Source organism: Bombyx mandarina, chromosome 20 (assembly GCF_030267445.1).
Source record: "Bombyx mandarina strain Sakado chromosome 20, ASM3026744v2".
Lineage (NCBI taxonomy): Eukaryota > Metazoa > Arthropoda > Insecta > Lepidoptera > Bombycidae > Bombyx > Bombyx mandarina.
Window position 1 is genome coordinate 7,832,817 of NC_143226.1, and position 20,386 is coordinate 7,853,202.

At 35.7% G+C, this 20,386-nt stretch overlaps 2 protein-coding genes across 5 annotated transcripts in view; one reads left to right on the forward strand and one right to left on the reverse strand.

The window, feature by feature from the left end:
* LOC114249447 (protein 4.1 homolog) overlaps window positions 1-12,653 on the reverse strand; it is a 101,973-nt gene extending 89,320 nt beyond the window's left edge. For all 4 annotated transcript variants that reach the window (XM_089735962.1, XM_089735964.1, XM_089735963.1 and 1 more), the window contains exon 1: window positions 12,281-12,653. The gene's annotated coding sequence lies outside the window, so the exon portion shown is untranslated. The remainder of the gene's footprint in view (window positions 1-12,280) is intronic.
* A 2,336-nt stretch (window positions 12,654-14,989) lies between these two features.
* On the forward strand, window positions 14,990-19,938 carry Vps28 (vacuolar protein sorting 28). The gene is made up of 7 exons (XM_028183044.2): window positions 14,990-15,145; window positions 15,223-15,283; window positions 15,936-16,131; window positions 17,244-17,345; window positions 17,668-17,802; window positions 19,023-19,180; window positions 19,830-19,938. The coding sequence occupies exons 1-6, from the start codon at window positions 15,139-15,141 to the stop codon at window positions 19,152-19,154; spliced, it is 633 nt and encodes a 210-aa protein (XP_028038845.1). The 5' UTR covers window positions 14,990-15,138; the 3' UTR covers window positions 19,155-19,180; window positions 19,830-19,938.
* Window positions 19,939-20,386: the final 448 nt, after the last annotated feature.

Here is a 20,386-nt window from a genome sequence, read left to right on the forward strand (position 1 = left end):
CTGCGTGGTCAGGATTCGGGGAGTAGTCAGCGGCGGCAACGATAAGGCGATTACCATGACGCATTGCCTTATCGAAGTAACGTTCCGACGCGGACTTCATGTATTTTCTGATCGGTTCGAGATCCAAGTCGTCGTGTAAGTCGACGTTCCTCACGAACCACGGGGCTCCGACTGCTAACCTGCAAAAACGAGATTGTAGGGATTGGAGGGTGTCTATGTGTGTGCGGGCCGCGTGAGCAAACACCACACTCGCGTAAGTCATGACCGGCCTTATGTAAGCTTTATAAAGTGTCACCTTGTTCCGAAGGGACACTTTACTCCGCTTACAGATCATGGGGTAGTCTGCCGAGAATAAAAGCGGCACGGTCGCGGACTGATTTTATATGTGGGTGGAATGTCATGGATGCATCCAGGGTGACTCCCAAGTACTTGACCTTCCTGGTCCAGGGTATGAGGCGGGGCGTTCCGACAGCTACTGCGGCAAAGAAATTTGGAGTTCCACGAGTAATTTTATTAAATAAAGTCAAGGGAAAGAACGAGAAAAAATACTCGTAACATGGGTAAAAGCTATGGTCAAACAAGGGTTTCCAATATGAAAAGATAATTTACAAGATAGCGTTAAGTAAATAGTTGATGATCTTAAGATTGATTATAATTGTTTATAATAAAACTAACGTTAAAGTCGTGTCTATTATTAGTGCCAACTGATGTCAACTTTTGGTGGATTTGATTTTCGATGCTGTCATCTTTTAGTGTCTATGGCAGAACTAACAAGTTTGTAATTTTTTGTAAAAACTACAACAGTATTGAAATATTTTATATGAAAAAATTGATCTCTAAATGTTGCTCCAACAGTAAAAAAAAAGATTTAATATAATATTTGATAAATACATTTGATAACTGAGAATGAAGTTTGATTTGTCCTTAAAGTGTCTAGCATTAGTGCTTTTACCTTAATTATTAGAACAAAATTAAATGGTTTTTGTTAATTAGAACCAAACTAGGTAACTCCAGTTACAAATAAAACTGTGCAGATAATGCCGTGTAAAATATGTATAATGCCAACTTATCGTCATTCATGACTGACTTAACATGTAAAAAAATTTATATTCCTAGAACAAAATATCTGAGTATTCAGTCTTCAGTTTATTCTTATGCACAGATGCACCATTGTCCCAGTTTCAATGCTACGATTATAACACCTATGAAAGATCACCTCATGTTTCAAGATTGCCATCGAGCGATTTGGGGCTTTGACAGCAATTTAAAACAAAGCGGACTGGAATACCTTTGCCCATCTACGAAAAAAAAAACAATTTGAGTTGTCTATGAATTTCCATGATCGCTTAAACTCGAACAGGCTACCAGAGTCTTTAATAACAAAAAATACATAATGTACAGACGATATAAATCAAAGGTAAGCTCGCCTTGACATCACTGACATGACATAAAACAACTGCGAACCTATCGGCTCTGTCAATTTGTAGCCGCGGCCGCAGTGTGCCTCGTATCTGGGATATTGTTTGTTTCGAATTACCTGATTATTTGTTTAAATTTCTTGTAACGAACGTACATTACGGTATTAATCATTGCATTTTCTTGTTACTGTTAAAATATAGGGTGAACGTAAAGCGACTCCAGAACATCAGAGCGAGCTGGACTTATGGTCTACCTGGTGTTTGTTAAGCAGATATCGCAACCCGTAGACTGACTACGGGCTCTCCGCTACAAAAGACAAACGAAGAGACACAATTCTGTGAAACCGAAAAACTGGCACACAATACATTAAGGGATTTTGATGTCACGTCTGGGTAACGGTATGTTTTAATATCTCCGGGCTCCGGTAAGCCCTTGGCACACACACCTAAATGGGTCATGAGCTCGTCCGCGCTGACTCAACATTACTAAGATAACCTTCGGCTACAGTCATACATTAGCATTACATAGTGTAGATAAATACATAGATGATATTATGAATTTCACTAACATTATATCGATGACATCAATCACGCTGCATCTTCTCCAAGGCACCCCTGACGAGCTTCGGCATGAAGTAATCGTTTGCGGCCAATACCCGTTTTATCGGTGACGCGATAAATTTATATGGTCGGAGAGTATAAATAGACATGATAATAGACGTATCTTCACGAATAATTCATTTAGTATAAATACATTATTTATTTTATAGACCAGCCGTTCGTTGATGTTAGACCTACATTAGAAATTTTAGGACTGGACGTTGAGTTTTGTAACACTTAGGCCACTAGCAATCTACTTAGTGTCGATAAGTGGTTTCTAGAGCCCCTATAACGTGAAATCTGATACACACCTTAAAAAGTGAAGTGTAAGTCTCAATTGAGGAGTAAAATTAAAACGGTTACTATTTACCAATAACCGTCTAATTATCGCCACGGTAAATTACATCCGCGGCTGCCGTTGCTCTAGACATATTCTCTCGGATTGTGACGATCTCCTGTCGGTGTATTTAAGCATTCCAAACCCTGGGTAGTTCTAATCGAAATCGTACAGCTTAGACCTCGTGATTCCGATGCGTTGGTAGATATAGTGAAGTACTTACTGCTTTTGCTAGAGCAGATAATATGATCAAATTCTTTCAGGCTAAGTCGCTTATGCATAGCTTCGAGGATGCGGTGGGTAAAAAAACTTTAAGAACAGAAATAGGCTGCATGTCAACTTCCCGGTAAAACTGCTCATTTATAAAAATAAAGTATGCATAATTAGGGCCCAAATTAACTATCGTTTGAAATACGAAGCAAGTACCGTTATTCTTTCAAATGTCAAATCACTTATACGGGGAAAGCATCAAAATACGCGTACAAAAGAGCATTAAATTACAAAGAAAATTCCTTTCATTTGAAATTCTATCGAAGTATTTAATTTTTATAGGGAGCGCATACGGTCAAAAGACCAAATCGTACGGTTTCCTGGTCTTCCGTCGCCTACGCACTTATAAATGAGAGTTTCAAGACGCGTGGGCGTTTAAATTGTCAGTCCCGCTTCAAAGCAACGTGAACATCCTCTGTGACATGACTGGCTACATTTCGCTAGTCATCTAAATTTGAATGAACGCGCGAAAATGAGGGTCTTTGGTGTATTTCATTGTGCACATCGTATTTTAAATAATCCTTTTATAACAAGCATCATAGAAATGATAGTTAACAGTGAGCAATTTCATACAACTGTAGGATGAAAATAATGTCTAACCCTAAACGGAGAAATAGCGTTATAAAATTTCATATCACAAACTTTACACACGGCCTAATCATTCAATTTTCAGAGCGGATAATTTTCGATATATTTTACAGTCGGGAAGTATATAAAACTTCGACATTGAACAATCCCCGCGCAGTCGTGCATTTTACGACCCATCTATACCGTAGGCCATGACATACTATTAACACCGGCCCACGTAACTGAGTAATTTGTTTTGATTTTTGTGATATATCATGTTATAAATTATATTCAATTAATAAAATTTCATAACTTAATGATTATTTTATTATAAGAACGGGATTTCTAATAAATCTTAATACATCTTTATATGATGTGCATAAACATCTAATAATTTGTGAAGGTCTGCCCTAAACCATCACACGTTCCAATTTTAATGATGGAATAATCGTTATTTCAAATGCAACTGAAAAGTTGACGCGATAGCAATAATTTTGCGGTGTGTATAGGTTCCGGCGACAACCTATAATCTGGTGGATCATGAGCTCTCGGATCGGATTAATGAAAAAACAGAATTATTTAAAATCGGGTTGCCACCGCGCCGACTAGCATAAAAACGATAAAAATTACACGCAGAGAACATTTGCTGGAACAAGTTTCAGAGTGGCCAATAAAAGCGCAAACAAAAAGTGTACTATTCCTTTTTTGAGCCAACCGGGACGGTTCTGACCTGAACTGGTTTACGTGATTTTTGTACAGTCGACGCCTGTAGAGCCAAACCGATTATTGTGCTTCGAATGTATATGAGGTTTTTTTTTTCACAATAAATTCTGGTTTATATGAAACGTATTTCGTACCTCAATTCAATCACAATGCATTTTCTCCAAAACATCCCCCAGTGAGCCGCAGCGTGAAGAAATCTATTTCAAAAAAGATTGGAAAGTATTTCGATTCTTCTTTGAAATCAACGCAAGACAAGGCAAGACAGGAAAATGTGCAGATAAACATAAACCTACATTAATGGTACATTTAAATTTTTTGCTACTTCATGTAATTAGTAAACACATTGGATTCGCTCAATATTTTCAAAATATCCATTCGAAATTCTTAGAATTTTAAAAATGAGTAAACACGAGTTTAAACCGAGAATCTTTCTTTTGATCAGAATATCCCCTCATTCAAGGCCACATTAGCTTCAGTGGTGATGAGGAAGGGACTGAGTTCAGCGCAGACGCAATGCATCCAGAACGTTGAAGATGAAAGCTTTTCTGTTTAGACTTCTTAATGTGTCATCTAAAGCTCGGTACAAAATCTTTGTAGTCTTATATCAACGCAAAATTACAGTTTTCGTTAATAACACGAAACGCAGTTTTTGGCACAGGACCAAATGCATTCGGCGAAATGTTTTTTTTAATAGCATATTCTGAAGTCATTTTAAAGTTTTAACACAGTCTATAGTGCTAATATGAGAATGTGATTTTTGAATTTTTTTTATATGTACATTGGTTGTTTATAGATTTTTTGTTTTAATCCCATCCCATCGTTTAGAGCAAACGCATTGTTATAAACTAAGAGCTACTACAGTATATAATTGAAAGCAAGATACAAGGAAAGGGTATGAAGGAAATCATCGTGATTGTAAAACCTAAGCCGTGCAGTGGTTTAACAATACCTATATAGCTGGAGACTTTTAATGACCGTAACTACCCCTACCTCGAGTCAGATTCGATTGTGGTTATTATCTTCGCGAATACTATTTGGTATAAAACTGTCATGTTTTTATCTTACTATCTCTTCGCACACGGGGGAAGTCATTGATTGCAACTTTTATCCTTTTTATATAATTTCACAACAGTAACTATTATCTAACTTACACCTTTCCGAACGGGATTATAAATTTATTTTCAATTTAGCCAGAATCGTGATCAATAAGGTATAAAAGTTGTGTTAACATCCCTGTTGGCGACCTATGCGAAAGTCCGCCATTCCTGACATAGTGGACTCATTCATTGAATGAATCGATTAACTGCGCTATAGTCACAGCCGTCTAGTCTGATGGATGTTTCCTCCTCATATAACTGTCGGCGACTCGTTTGGAGAGACGGGTTAATTGAATTTAGTTAAGGCCCGATATCTACTGAGATATACGGTTTAAGTAACGGCTGTCTGAGACTTACACGCAGGTATGTGTGTGGGATAATTACTGCTTTTGAATTGGAAATTTCATTTACTTTTCAGTGGCTTAGCTATTTTTGTCTTGTCGGGTGTGTTAAACACACAATTATTTTTCATTCTCTCACAGGACCCGTGCCGGAATTATTTTAAAATTTTATGGATGGAAAAGACCAAACACAATACAAACATGTGACGGCTATGATCTATATCCACAATGATCACACAAATGTAGAGGTTGGCCACAAAGGATTTCTGTTTACTCTTAAGTCAAGAAAGTCCTTTGATACTAAACTATCCAGCTATTGATCATGTAAACAAGAGTCCTCGCAAGTTGCTGCTAATAAATTCCACCTCACCATAAATACATCTCAGTTTTACTAGTGTTAGGGTACAATAAGGTCATATGGGTGAGCACTAAAGTCCAATGTATTATTACAGCGTAATTCTGGTATGAAGGACAGCAGAGGTATATTTACATTTACTATCAACACTTCATCCTCATGTTTCAAGGTGTGTGGCAGCGTTCAATTGGGCTCTTAAAACCACCTTAAACGAATGGTTTTAAGTAAGTAAAAACCTTAAGCTATTCTGGCCATACAAAGCAGAGGCAATATATTAATTTAATTTGCTTTCAGCAAGGACAGCATTCCCGGTACCAAGTAACCACATCTGAAATTCAATTTTCGTTAAAATAATATATAGTTTTGGCAAATTAATGTTAAATCTGATACATCATGCGGTCGTAATCGATGATTAATGTACTCAATTCGTTTGCAAACAATAAACAGCCACTAGTAATCAGTGTAAGTAACCACAAAGGGAAGATATTTAACCTGTCATTGCTCGGTAGACCAACGATTCTAATGTTAAGATCCAATAATCCTTGCGTTAGACGCCTTAAGCTCTAACACTAGGAGTAGGGATCCTGGTAACCGTACTCGTCGTAACCTAACCTAAACATCAGCCCGTTGAGTTTCTCGCCGGATCTTCTCAGCGGGTCGCGATTCCAATCCAGTAGTAGTTTCATTCGCGAAGCAGCTACTCTTGAGTTGTTAGGTCTCCCTTGGAGGCGGTCAGGTAGCTGTTAGCAAATCCCACCCCTCATGGCTGAGCCCTTGCTCGCCCACGTGTCCTGGTAAAACTGGAAAGGCCTCCGGACCACCAGTAATCACTCAATCATAAAAAAAGATTCTAATGTTGTTATATGGAACTTGTAGGTATCCAAATTTTAATTTTTTTACTTAAAAATGTCGTTAGAGCAATTCAGGTTTTTGTCAAATATATTGTTAGCTACAGCTATAATCAGATTTAAACGACATGCGTTATCTAACATAAACAGATTAAGTAACGCATGGTTTAACCTTATCATTGCTATCAAAACCTATACGTAACAAAAACTGTGTCAAGACTCGTAAGCTGGTGCTGATAACCGAGTATCCAGTTTGTATCTTCTTATCTGTTCGTCCATTGTTTCATTAATTCCACGAATTCTTACTCGTATTGACTACACTAGATTTTTTATTTATTGCTTAGACTAGCGACCCGCCCTCGCTTCGCTTCGGAAACATTAAAACACACATGAAACAAACAAAAAAAAAAAAGTAGCCTATGTTCATCAGGGACAATGTCGGCTTCTAATGGAAAAATAATTTTTCAAATCGGTCCAGTAGTTTCGGAGCCTATTCGAAACAAACAAACAAACAAATCTTTCCTCTTTATAATATTAGTATAGATGGGTGGACGAGCTCACAGCCCACCTGGTGTTATGTGGTAAGTTCTAAGGTCTCAGTATAGTTACAGCGGCTCACCCTACAAACCTAAACGCATTACTGCTTCACGGCAGAAATAGGCAGGGCGGTGGTACCTACCCGCGCGGACTCACAAGAGGTCCTACTACCAGTACAAATTAACAGTTAATTGATTAAATACTTTCATTTGAAAATAAGCAACCGTTTGCCTAAAGCTCCAGAAGTTCTGACCGTCATCTTGGACATTAGATTCATCGATATTCGACGCCAAAAAATAAAAACTAAATTCTAACTAAAACTCGTCAACACTGATAATGATTTGAAACAACTTTCTAAAAATACGACGTGCCTCTGTAAATAAACTTATTAAAAAAAAAAACAGAACTATTTATATGTTGGTTCTACAAACATCGTGTTTACATTTAATGTCAAATGAGTCAGAAATACAAACGCGACTGTGTGTCGCGGGTCGGTGACGTCACGAGCGATCCTGGGTTGGCGGGCTTCAGTGCAAATTGCAGTCCTTCATCATCGTTCATTCTCCTGCCCTTCTCCCAATCACCTGGGGTCGGCGCAACATACTTTCTCCTTCCATACTCTTCTATCATATATAATTTCTTCGCTCACTCGACTCTTACACATATCGTCTTTCACGCAATCCATCCATTTTTTCTTCGGTCTACCTCTTCCTCTAAAGCCAACATTCATATTTAAATCTCTTTTACGAGCCTCATTGCAAATTGCTGTCCTTATTTTTCTCAAATCCTTTTTTACGCTTTCTACCCATTACTTGACATAATATGTTATTATGTTTGGGAGGCTTAAACGACAAAGGGAAGATCTTCCACCGAGCGGATGATATTGCTCGGTAGACCGACGGTCCGAATGTTGTTGTTCAGAACTTGTATAGTATATGAGTCGTCTATTATCAAAGGTGGCAATCTATGCATTTGGACAAAAAAATGTTATTGATATGTCAATACAGATTGATTTGAATATAATCGTCTCCTTCAAAGAATACGGTACAAAACCTGCATTAAATAAAGGTTAATAGTTTACCTGTTATTTATCTAAGATGTCGTTCCGAAGAGTTTTGTGACTGCCAATGGAATACAAAGTCAATAATTCGTTTTTCTGATTTACCAATAATTGTCCAAAAGTCAGATTGCCGGCTTTGATAATAGTCGACTCATATATGCGAGCTTATCTTGAAAATGTCGTAAGCGAGATTCAGGCATCTGTCAATTATCTTGCGTTGTATGATGGCTACCGCCACATGTAACGTATGTGCTTATAAATATCAGTATGCGTGAGGTAACGTCTGCATAAACGTTAAGTTTTTTTTTTATTGCTTAGATGGGTGGACGAGCTCACAGCCCACCTGGCGTTAAGTGGTTACTGGAGCCCATAGACATCTACAATGTAAAATGCGCCACCCACCTTGAGATATAAGTTCTAAGGTCTCATATAGTATAGTTACAGTTACAGTATAGTATAGTTACAACGGCTGCCCCACCCTTCAAACCGAAACGCATTACTGCTTCACGGCAGAAATAAATAAGCATCTAAGCAATAAAAAATCCACACATGACGCTAAATGTATACTTTTCTCGATGTACGATAGTTAACAGCACCCTAGTTTTATGATTCATTAAATATATACGTCCGAATCGATAAAATATAGTAATTATAATTGTTAATTAATATACAAATCAGTCCTTGATTTGTAGCTATTATTAGTTACCCGAGTGACTAATTTATTAGTCAGCACGATTTATTAACCGACTTCAAAAACGGAGAGATGTTTATATTGAACACCAATATGTGCGGATACCTAACTGGAGGTTCCTAAAGATAGATCATTTTAAATAGAAATAAATGCTCTAACAAAAACCGACTTCAAATAGCTAAAAAAAAGATATTCCAAAACAATTTAATCTATATATATAAAAATGAATTGCTGTTCGTTAGTCTCGCTAAAACTCGAGAACGGCTGGACCGATTTGGCTAATTTCGGTCTTGAATTATTTGTGGAAGTCCAGGGAAGGTTTAAAAGGTAGATAAATATGAAAATGCTCGAACTTAAATAAAAAAATAACAATTTGTTTTTCCTTTGATGTGTCCCCCGTCGGACGCATTCCTTTTGTTTGTTTTAAGTTTATTTTATACAAAAGTTTAGGTCTTTTATTTATCGATTGAGGCACTACGAAGTCTGCCCGGTCAGCTAGTATACACTAAAAACAATAATCATCGAAATCGGTTGGCGTGATATTGAGTTATTCATCGCGCGCATGAGTTATTCATTTGTCGCGCACGTAATTAATGCAAAATTAAGACTTATATGGTTTTCTCATGGATACTATTACCAGAACTAGACTAAATTGCGACCACAAGGGAAGCGTCAGCTTTCTAATAAAAGAAGAATCATCAAAATCGATTCACCCAGTCAAAAGTTATGAGGTAACAAACATTAAAAAAACACAGTCGAATTGAGAATCTCCTCCTGTTTTGAAGTCGGTTAATAAGAATGAAAGGTGTGAACTGAGACAGTTTGCAAAACATACAAAAATTTAGTAAACCGTCCTCAAAGTTCAGGATAACAGCCTTATTTGATTGATTGATTGATTAATGCGTGGAATGGATTCAGTTGTGTGATTCAAAGAAATATAAGACCAAATATAAGACCCACTCGCATGGCACGGCATTATGGTCCAAGCTGATTCTATCGGGAACATGTGCACTAGTTTAAATCGTAGCAGAGACATTTTAATGATATTGAGACTTCATGCCTCACGATTTGCGGTCGTATTCAGACTGAAGTTTTCGGGTTCCACTAACAACTTAGTACCAGATGAACCGGTCTGAATTCGGCCAGCACCTTAGTGAAAAATATACGAGATTGAACCTTAGAATTATTTGAAATCATGTCGAGTGACGTCAGCGGCGTGCCGTGACAACTAAACGAGTCGTGTGTTCATTGATTCAGTCAGTTATCTCGGTGACATCACCGGTACGTAAATGATAAAAGGTCGAGGTTGGACAGACTATTTTGTAATCTATTTAATGTACTACAAGGCGCGCCCGGCGGTGTCGCTTGCTTTCAATTTGTTACTCTAAAAATTGGGGGGGGGGGGACATTTTCTTTCACAACTAAAAATTCTGACGAGATCTCGACTATACAGCGTATTTATACCGTTCCCGAAAATGTGCTTTACCTTTAGCAGCATTCTCCAAAGTTAAAAAACATCTCCAAAAGTTAATTTCTACAGTTTTATTTGTTTGTTTGAGCACGAGTTTACGGCGTGAAGTCTTAGAATTAGTAGTACATTCTATTTTTGTCAGGAATTGCGCTAGCCTACTGAGTTTCTCGCCGGATCTTCTCAGTGGGTCGCGTTTCCGATCCGGTGGTAGATTCTGCGAAGCACTGCTCTTGCAAGGGCCAGTGTTAGCAACACTTCTGCTGGAGCCCCTTGAGTTCGCCTACACGTTAGGATGAAACTGAAATAGCCCCTCAAGACTATCAGCATAGGTAAAAAAAATTAATAGGAATTGCGCGAATAGTATCAGCAAATGTTTTAGTCTTCAAAACAATTTTAATTATATTTTCTAACTCGAAAAAAAAAAAATATATTCGCAATGTGTGTAAATATTGTTTTAATCTCACCAGGTAAAGATGGATATAATTTTTGCAAAAATTTGTATCATCATACAGATTTGTGTGCATTTTTTATGTCTTTTTCTTGGGATCTCCTCAAAGAACAACTATTAGACAGAAACTTTGTTCTAAAATAATCACTACAATATATATTACTAATAGTAGGTATTTAATTACAAATTTAAATGTACTTTAAAAGGAATAATCGACAGTTGATTTAAATGAGGACAAAGAAGAGTATTATAACATAACATAAGTGGTGATATGGTAAAGTCACTATATCAAATGCAAATGGTGCAAGTTTATAGATCTTTCATACTTAACAATTCTCCAAAACCAAACAGTAAAAAGTGACCATCAATGATAATCAATGAGAATTCATAAATTTTCATTCTTAAGATCAAAAGTATATACATACCTAATGAAACAAAATGCTTTTATGAATAAACATTAATTACTCTACCTTATCTGTGAGTCATAAGTAATAGTAATTATTTGAGACTAGTGATTCCTAGCCCCTCTTTGTTGTGATTATTCAGTATATGAAACATAAGAATTTCCTATAGTAATTAAAGGATACAGAAACTTTATCAAACAAAGTTTCAAGACCAACTAGTAAAGGACATGAAATGACAACAAATAAACAAAACATATCAAGTACTTCTCTATAAGATCATTAGTAGACAGTGAATAATTAACCAATTTCAGTGTGTTACTTACATAACAAATAAGGGTGATCAAGCTCTGGTAATGTATATGGTGACTGGTATTAGTATAATTTCACATTTTTAATCTCGCTAATAATGAATATACTTTTGTTGGTATAATTATTGTTAGTGATTTGCTCATGTTGATCCATCCCTAGCAGAATAACTAGCAAAGCATTCGTTGTTTCTTTGGACTCCAGTGACTGCTTACTAATTGACATCACAATGTGGATGAATTAATTATATATGAAATTGATTTCCAATTTGAAAATACAATTTATATTGATTTCTAGTATACATACTCATACATTCTATGTATTTCTACTTTCCCTGTCACAACATGAATGTACTGACGTTCGAGCCCTAAAATCTTTACTAATATAATAATTTACGCATTATCTACGAATCTATGTTTAAAAGAAATCTTAGTTCGCATTGAGTTGGGGCTTGTTTTAAGATCATGAATGTATTATAATAACACGATTTCACAAGAGACCGGGCGCCGGTTTCTGGCAGCAAGCTAGCCGTTATGCGACCGGCACGACCAGCGCCGCGCCCCACCCTACTCTGTAGGTCTTGAGCATACTAATAAGAAAATAACAAACTACATTGGGACTTATTACGTGGTCTCAATTTTATTCCAGACAATTTTATTTAGCGTTTCAACGTATCGTAAAAATCGTAGTAAATAGTATAGTATGAACGCAAAAAGTACACAATAACAAAGTCTTTTTACAGCTTCGTTCATTAATATTTGTAACTATGTTTCGAGTTTAAAGATTATAAAAAAAATTAAACCTTACCTGTTGATCAACAAACTCCCATTAACAGATAAGACACTCAAAAACTAGTTTCTTTGCAGTTTTCAGCACGTAAACACAAACTTAAGTTCGTTCACACAAAAAAAGGTAGAACTGGTCAAAACACTGAAACCACGAATCAACCTTTTCACGCACTATTCCACAAAACACGTTCCTTTGTGTGCTGCTTCGTAATTTCTTTTGGGAGTGAGTGTCGTACGCGGAGCTAACCACCACAATAATTTTCATTCATCACAAGCGAATTCCTACGAAACGAGTGGCAGTTGACGGTAATAGTAAGGGCGCGGGCGGCAGGGAGCGCGCGTCATCCGCCATGTTAAGAGATTACGTCATCGTGTTTTGTGCTGCCAGACTCAATTAATAAATGATGTATTTTCTGGTAACATAGCATTTAAAATTGCAGTTTACTTCAATGTCAAATCCATGTCACTGTCCCAAGAACACTATTTCCCCGAATGTCAAATACTGCCAGTATTGCCTGTTTTTAAAGGCCTTGGGGTTATTGAGGTATTTTTCATGTTGAAGACAACATTTTTTGTCAAATATCACCACCACATATCACGACTAAAGATGGGCTAATACCGAGATTTGTCAATATTAGCTAATACTAATATATTCAGCATGTAATATTATAATACCTTAACTAATACATGAATATCCTGATATCTTAATATACTTCGATAAAACGGGTAAGCGAGTTAAACCTAATACGGTATTTGTGAAATAAGTTAATAATCATAGATAATACCCATAAATTAGTTTTCAATAATATAAATAGTATATTGTATCTAGGAATTTGACTTCATACTAAATATTTTACAAGTAATATTATGTACATTAAAATGAATCTTATTATTAAATCAGAATTTGGTCAACATTGTACATTAATATAAACAACAAGTTAGTAATATTATTTATTTATTATTGGTGCATAAAAACATCAGCTTTTTTACTTTTTCTACCGAAAGACTGGTACGTTGCTCAGAAATGAGTATTCCAGATTTCGAAAAAATCTTCTGACACGGTACTGAAGTGGCTAGTAGGTACACAACAGTTATAATAGTTATAATAGTATAACAGTTATAATCCACGAACCGTTTGCTTAGAAAGTCATTTCGATTCAAAAATAAAACTTTTATTTATATTTTGAGAAGTTCTTAGAAGATAATTAAATACCAACGCAAAAATATATTGTCATCATAATTTATTACATAAAAACACTTAATTTAATTCTGGCCGTATTACGTTTTGTGTAAAAATATTTTAATTTATGAAATTGTTAAACAATGTCAACTACCTACTTCCGTTTTTCAAATCATCGTTTTAAAACCAACTAATTCGAAGGGAACAGGAAATAAAATTAAAATAATGAAAATAAAGCTCCCCAATTTTATTGCAATAAATGTAAAAATGCACTATTTTGCCTTGAGTAGAATCTTTAGTTGAATCAAGAAATGAAGGTTCAAACATTAAAAAGTACCTAATGCATTTAAAAATTCCCACTAGCATCTTTGACAGTTAAAAGGTGCAATACAAAATAGTCCTTAAAATCATAATGATATGTACTTATTTTCATTGATCAGTATATAAACATATAGTTTATCTCACTTACTCTTGCGTATGCAGTATTGTTATGAATGTGATAGACAGATATCCGCGAGACACGTACGGCGTATGCCAGTATATTTTCGTGTGATAGATACTTCGCTAGAAGTAACAGTGTTCTGTGGATAGATACAACCCAACCGATGTGAGTTGGCTAATATTATGAATAAGTGAATACGCATATCAGAATTCGACGGATTACCGATACACGAATACAAGCTGTATTATAAATAATAAATAAAATAAAATAAAAAGCCTTTTATTTCTTGCATTTAAAAAAAAGTTACATTACAAAAATTATAAAAAAAATTGTTGATAATACATTAATAATAATAGATATTAATTATGATAGAATTATTAATAAATTGTGTATAATATTAGTCGGATTATCATAAAATATATAAAAAAGGTTATATTAATTTAGAATAATGCAAGAACCCCTCTTATGTGAGAGTGAAGGCCTCCTCCAGACAAGCTGTATTACGAATATCATAATGAATACTAATATATCGGTCTCACCCTGAATCACGACCACAGGAATAAAAGATTGCATCTATATCAACTTTGTTTTTTTCTGTAAAGTATTCTAAAACATCACAATTTTGATAGTGTACTTTAAAAAATGAAGAATGTTTTAAGTATTTGATTTCATTACTTTACAAAGTACAGTTACGTAAATACACTATGTGATCACCGCACCGGGAAAGGCATCCCTGGTTGATTGTAGAACTATTCATTAAATAAACTGCATCATCTATATATAAAGTATACACTTGGAAGTAATCGACGGATCGGGGTTTTATCAGGAAATCGTATTGAGCTTTAGAGATAATTTAGAGCTTCTTTTTTAAAATGATGGCTTGGTGAGTGAATGGCTGACATCTGTGCTAGATTTTAAAGTTCATAAAAAACAATTTAATCACTCATGTGTGGGTTGCGATCAAATGAAAGTTATTCGATCAATCATGATTGTAACGGGCTTATGAGAAATTTTGTGGGAATTTTAAGTTATTTGGGGAAATATTTCTTAAGGTTGACATCACTGTAGCTTACAAAAAAAAACTTAAAACTCTTGGATAATTTATCTGTGTTATAGGATAAAATTTGTTGGAATAAAGACTAGAATTATTTGTGTGTTTATTGATATTATTTTATTATTTATAAAACGAGGTTTCTCGTGTTTGTTTCATTATTTGATATTGTGATTGTTATAAATCTTTGAAGAAATAATAAAGATGCAAGGTTTGTCGACTTGATTGTTTAATGGAAAAACAAAATCTTTGTGACTCAGTAATTTTGTTTTAACTAATCTTTTACAGATACACGTCCGGAATTGTATGAAGAGATTAAATTGTACAAAAATGCGCGTGAACGAGAAAAGTAAGAAAAAACCAGCTCAAAACCACAATGCATTACTAACAATATGTTTTCTTTTTCAATAATATAAATTTTTAAATGACGCAACTATCCTATAAATATTGATTTTTGTTAGGGTATATGGTGCAGATAAGTTCTTACTTATCTACACCATATTATGCCCTATGGTCTTCCCTACTGCCTATTTTTGCAGTGAATTGGTCTTCTGGCTGCAAAGGTGGAATGGCAATCATGTCTCAAATTCAATAGTTCCAATAAACACTTAAAAATAGGTGAGATCATCTGTACATTGAGGACAAGTTAATGAAAATATGTCATGGTATAGAGACCAAAAATGCTATATAATTAGTAGTATTGTTTAAGAAGCTTTCCTGCGTCTGCTGAATATCTGAAGTTTCCTACAGCTCATTACCAAGCTTTCCATTAATTCTTTGAAAGAATATGTGTCTCTCTAAATTTCATTGTGTACATTATACTTAATATCTTTAAACGTAAATGTTTTTGTGAAAGTGACATTAAATTACTTCTATATTAGATAGTAATCATTATGGTTTCGACGGGAGGGACACTCATAACAATTTACTAAGTCAAGATGTTATGTTAAAGTTGCATATTTTATGAATGATTACCACTGCACTGAATTCTTTTAAATCAGGCATGATAACATGGCCGAGCTCTATGCTGTCGTCTGTACCCTTCAGCACCTGGAGAAGGCATACATGCGTGATTGTGTGAGAGCACAGGAATACACGGCGGCATGCAGTCGTCTCCTCGTGCAGTACAAAGTGGCTTTCAAACAAGTACAGGCTGATGAGTTTCCCAATATTGAAGCTTTTGTTGCTAAATACAGGGTAAGTTTTAACTTATTTGGCAGACCAATGATTTCAAGTCCTATTATTTGGTGATTTATGTAAAAGAGTGAATGCAACACATATGTGCGGAGCAAAGCAAACATATACATAACACTTTATAAATATTATTCAAAAACAATTTACAATATAATCTTGTTCTTACTAATTGTCTGTTTAAGATGAAATATACTAACTACTGTGTTGGAACAACAATTAAAATGGAAAGATAAACAGAAAAAGCCAAATGTTTCAGATATTCTAATGATTCTAATGTGTATTGACGACTGACAGGCGCATCAGCAATAGAGTATGTCAGGTCAGAAGGTGGGAAGATGATTTTAGGCTGCCACTGGAACTGTTCTAGAATCTAGAGAATTTGATAGAAAGCAACGGAAAGGCATATGCTACTTGTAAACTTTAAAATCGCATATATAAGTTATCTTATTTTATTTATACTTAATACTTTTACCCAATAGATGTTCACAAATCAATAAATTTGCTTATCTCTGCCTCGAACTATTGATGGGTACTGATAAATGACATGAAGAATAGTACAGTTAAATAATACAGTCAAGACCTCGTCCACTAATTAGTATCATGGTTTCAAGTTGGTTTAAAGGGGCACCTTCAATAAAAATAAAATCTATTTGGTATTTGGGATCGTTCTTGTTGTTATTGGTGTTTGTCTAGCACAGCCTCTGCATCAGTCCTAGCACTCATAATATAAAAGAAAGTTCCAACTTTTCAATTTAATGTTTTTTTTTTTTTTGCTTAGATTGTTGGACGAGCTCACAGCCCACCTGGTGTAAAGTGGTTACTGGAGCCCATAGACATCTACAACGTAAATGCGCCACCCATCTTGAGATATAAGTTCTAAGATCTCAGTATAGTTACAACGGCTGCCCCACCCTTCAACCCGAAACGCATTACTGCTTCACGGCAAAAATAGGCAGGGCGGCGGTACGTACCCGCGCGGACTCACAAGAGGTCCTACCACCAGTAGAAAATGTATATAACTATTTAGTTTTTGTCTCATTGTGTTATCAGCAATCAGCACAATATTGAAATAGATCAGAATGTGAATATTTATCATTTTATTTACGTCATTATAGTTAGACTGTCCTGCTGCTTTGGAACGAATAAGAGAGAACAAACCGAATCTCATCAAGGATGACAAAGGGAACACTAATAAATACATTGCAGAAATTGTATCGGTGAGGTTTTTATTATATTATTCAGATTGTTTTTTTAATTCCATGTATTGCTTAAATATAGGAACGAGAACACGACACTCTTGGGTTTTAAATGATTCCTGGACTCCATAGACAATCATAACATGAATGTCGCTTCATGACTCACCTTGAGACATGAAAATGAGGTCCCAATTGTATATGTCGCTCTAAACTAGAAAGAGTGACTCTATCATGCCAAAAAGAGGTAGGATAGTAGCATCTACCCATTCTGGCTAACAGTGTGGTCTACCTCTAGGTACTGGCCCTTTCTTTATTAAATTCCATAAATTATTATCATTTTCAGTTATTTATAACCCTAATGGATAAACTGCGTCTAGAGTTCCGTGCAATGGACATGATTCAGCCTGAACTTCGTGACCTTCGCGACACCATGGACCGGCTCAGCATGCTCCCTGATGACTTTGAAGGGAAACTCAAGGTAACTGACATACTGACCCATTAATGATAATGAATAATTGAGGCCTATAAAATCAAAGGCAGCTAAACTCCTTAATGTAGTAAAATGGATTGACTATGGCGCCATCTTGTTTAGTTAGTTAGACACACTTTAGTATTTTGATGTTATAACAAATGCAGCTTAATCTCTAGAAAATTCAGTTAAAAAAATTTATTTTTACTAAAATTTAGATTATTAGTAATATTTTCATTCTTTGTTAATCTGCTTTAAAATAAAGAATATCGTAGCTACCCGAACAAAGTTATTTCAGCCTCTAAAACCGGGAGTGTTGCCAACACTGGCCCTAGCTAGGGCAGTGCTTCGATGGATCGGAAGAATCCGTAATAACGTGTTTAGGGCCGATTTTTGTAGTTTACCTGAATATTTGACAGACTTGGATTTAGCTGCCTTTGATTTTATAGGCCTCAATTAGTCTATGTGAATAGAAACAGGCAAAACAGATGAGTACAATTTTTTCTTGGTTTATGAAATGATTTTTCGACGTCGCCCAAAACAAGCAATTACGGATCCTTCCGATCCATTAACGGTGCTTTTAGATACCACAAGCACCGGTCACCGTCCTCATCGAACCCGTCGCTTGCGACGAAGGGCTCGACGAGCGAATTAACCCACAGACACAGCCCACTGAGTTTCTCGCCGGATCTTCTCAGTGGGTCGCGTTTCCGATCCGGTGGTAGATTCTGCGAAGCACTGCTCTTGCTAGGGCCAGTGTTAGCAACTTCATTTTAGTTCAATGAAGCTGTCCTCATTGAACTAAAATCTAACAATCAGGACACGCTGTGGCATTAATACAGCTATGTAACAATTAAACTTGACTACTTGAAAAGTAACAAAAAAATACATGTGTGTAATTCACACGTGGTAGAAGTGAAACCTTCAAAAGTTAAAATACAATTGTCCTAAATGTCTAAGTATATGTAAAATTTTGTCATTAGTAATTGTAAATCGTCTTTTATAGTATGAGGTAGCGTCCTCTGTGAATTGATATTTTAACTTCACGTATAATCCTAAATTAAAATTCACTACAAGAGGTTTCATACATACGTTAGTATTAAAAATCTCATAGATGGCGCTGTATTAAAAAAAACATGGGACTTATTTTTTTGTTTCATCTAGTTTGAAATCACAACGGTTCTAAAGAAGTTTGACTTCAAAAATTTACCAATATATTTTGTCATCAGGTGCAAGAATGGCTAGATAAGTTATCTGAGATGTCAGCATCGGATGAACTGTCCGAAGCCCAAGTGCGACAGCTGGTGTTCGACCTGGAGACCTCATATGGGGCTTTCAATAAATTTTTACACAAGGACTGAATTTTATCAAGAATAACTTTAATCAGGTAACATAATTAAATCTTTACGGTAGGCAGCGGCTTGGCTCTGCTCCTGGCATTGCTGAAGTCCATGGGTGACGGTAACCACTTACCATCAGGTGGGCCGTATGCTCGTCTGCCTACAAGGGCAATAAAAAAAAAATCTATATATATATATATAAATTGCTGTTCATTAGTCCCGCTAAAACTCGAGAACGGCTAGACTGATTTGTCTAATTTTGGTCTTGATTTATTTGTGGAAGTCCAGAGAAGGTTTAAAAGGTAGATAAATATGAAAGTTCTCGGAATTAAATAAAAATAACAATTTTGTTTTCCCTTTGATGTGTCCTCCGTCGGACGGATACTTTTTGTTTGTTTTAAATTTATTATAAACAAAAGTTTAGGTTTTTTATTTATCGATTGAGGCACTACGAAGTCTGCCGGGTCAGCTAGTTTAAAATATTGTTATAGACAATGATTCTGAATGAACATAATCAGTTTTGAGGGAAAATGTTACATACCAACTTCACAGCGGTAACATTGTACACAATCTTTTTATGCTGTCATTACAAAGTGTCTCGTGGATACTCTTTTCTTACTGAGCACTGGAATGCGTAATTAGCCGAACGTAAAACTAATTCAAAGATGTGTTTTCATAAACATGCATTTGTTACAGATATATTGAATACTGCTGGAAAATTTGTATTACGAAACACATGTATCAATGTAACCTAAATATTGTTTATATTAAATGTAAGCTGTCATAATAAACATATTTAAATTCTTATCCGACTTTCTGTTACACATAGTGTGTGAAAACATCTTAGTACCTGGAAACGATTACTTCTTTCAAACAAATTCATGGTACACCGGTGTTAAGTGTGTACCAAAGCTCATAGGTACCTGAGTACCTTTTTTTTTATTGCTTAGATCGGTAGACGAGCTCACAGCCCAGCTGGTGTTAAGTGGTTACCAGAGCCCATAGACATCTACAACGTAAATGTGCTACCCAACTCGAGATATAAGTTCTAAGGTCTCAAGTATAGTTACAACGGCTGCCCCACCCTTCAAACCGAAACGCATTACTGCTTCACGGCAGAAATAGGGGGGCGGTGGTACCTACCCGCGCGGACACACAAGAGGTCCTACCACCAGTACACACACCTCTATGAGATATAATTTTACGACAAAGTTACCTTTTACGATACCGACGTGATGAGATAGAGGAGCTGA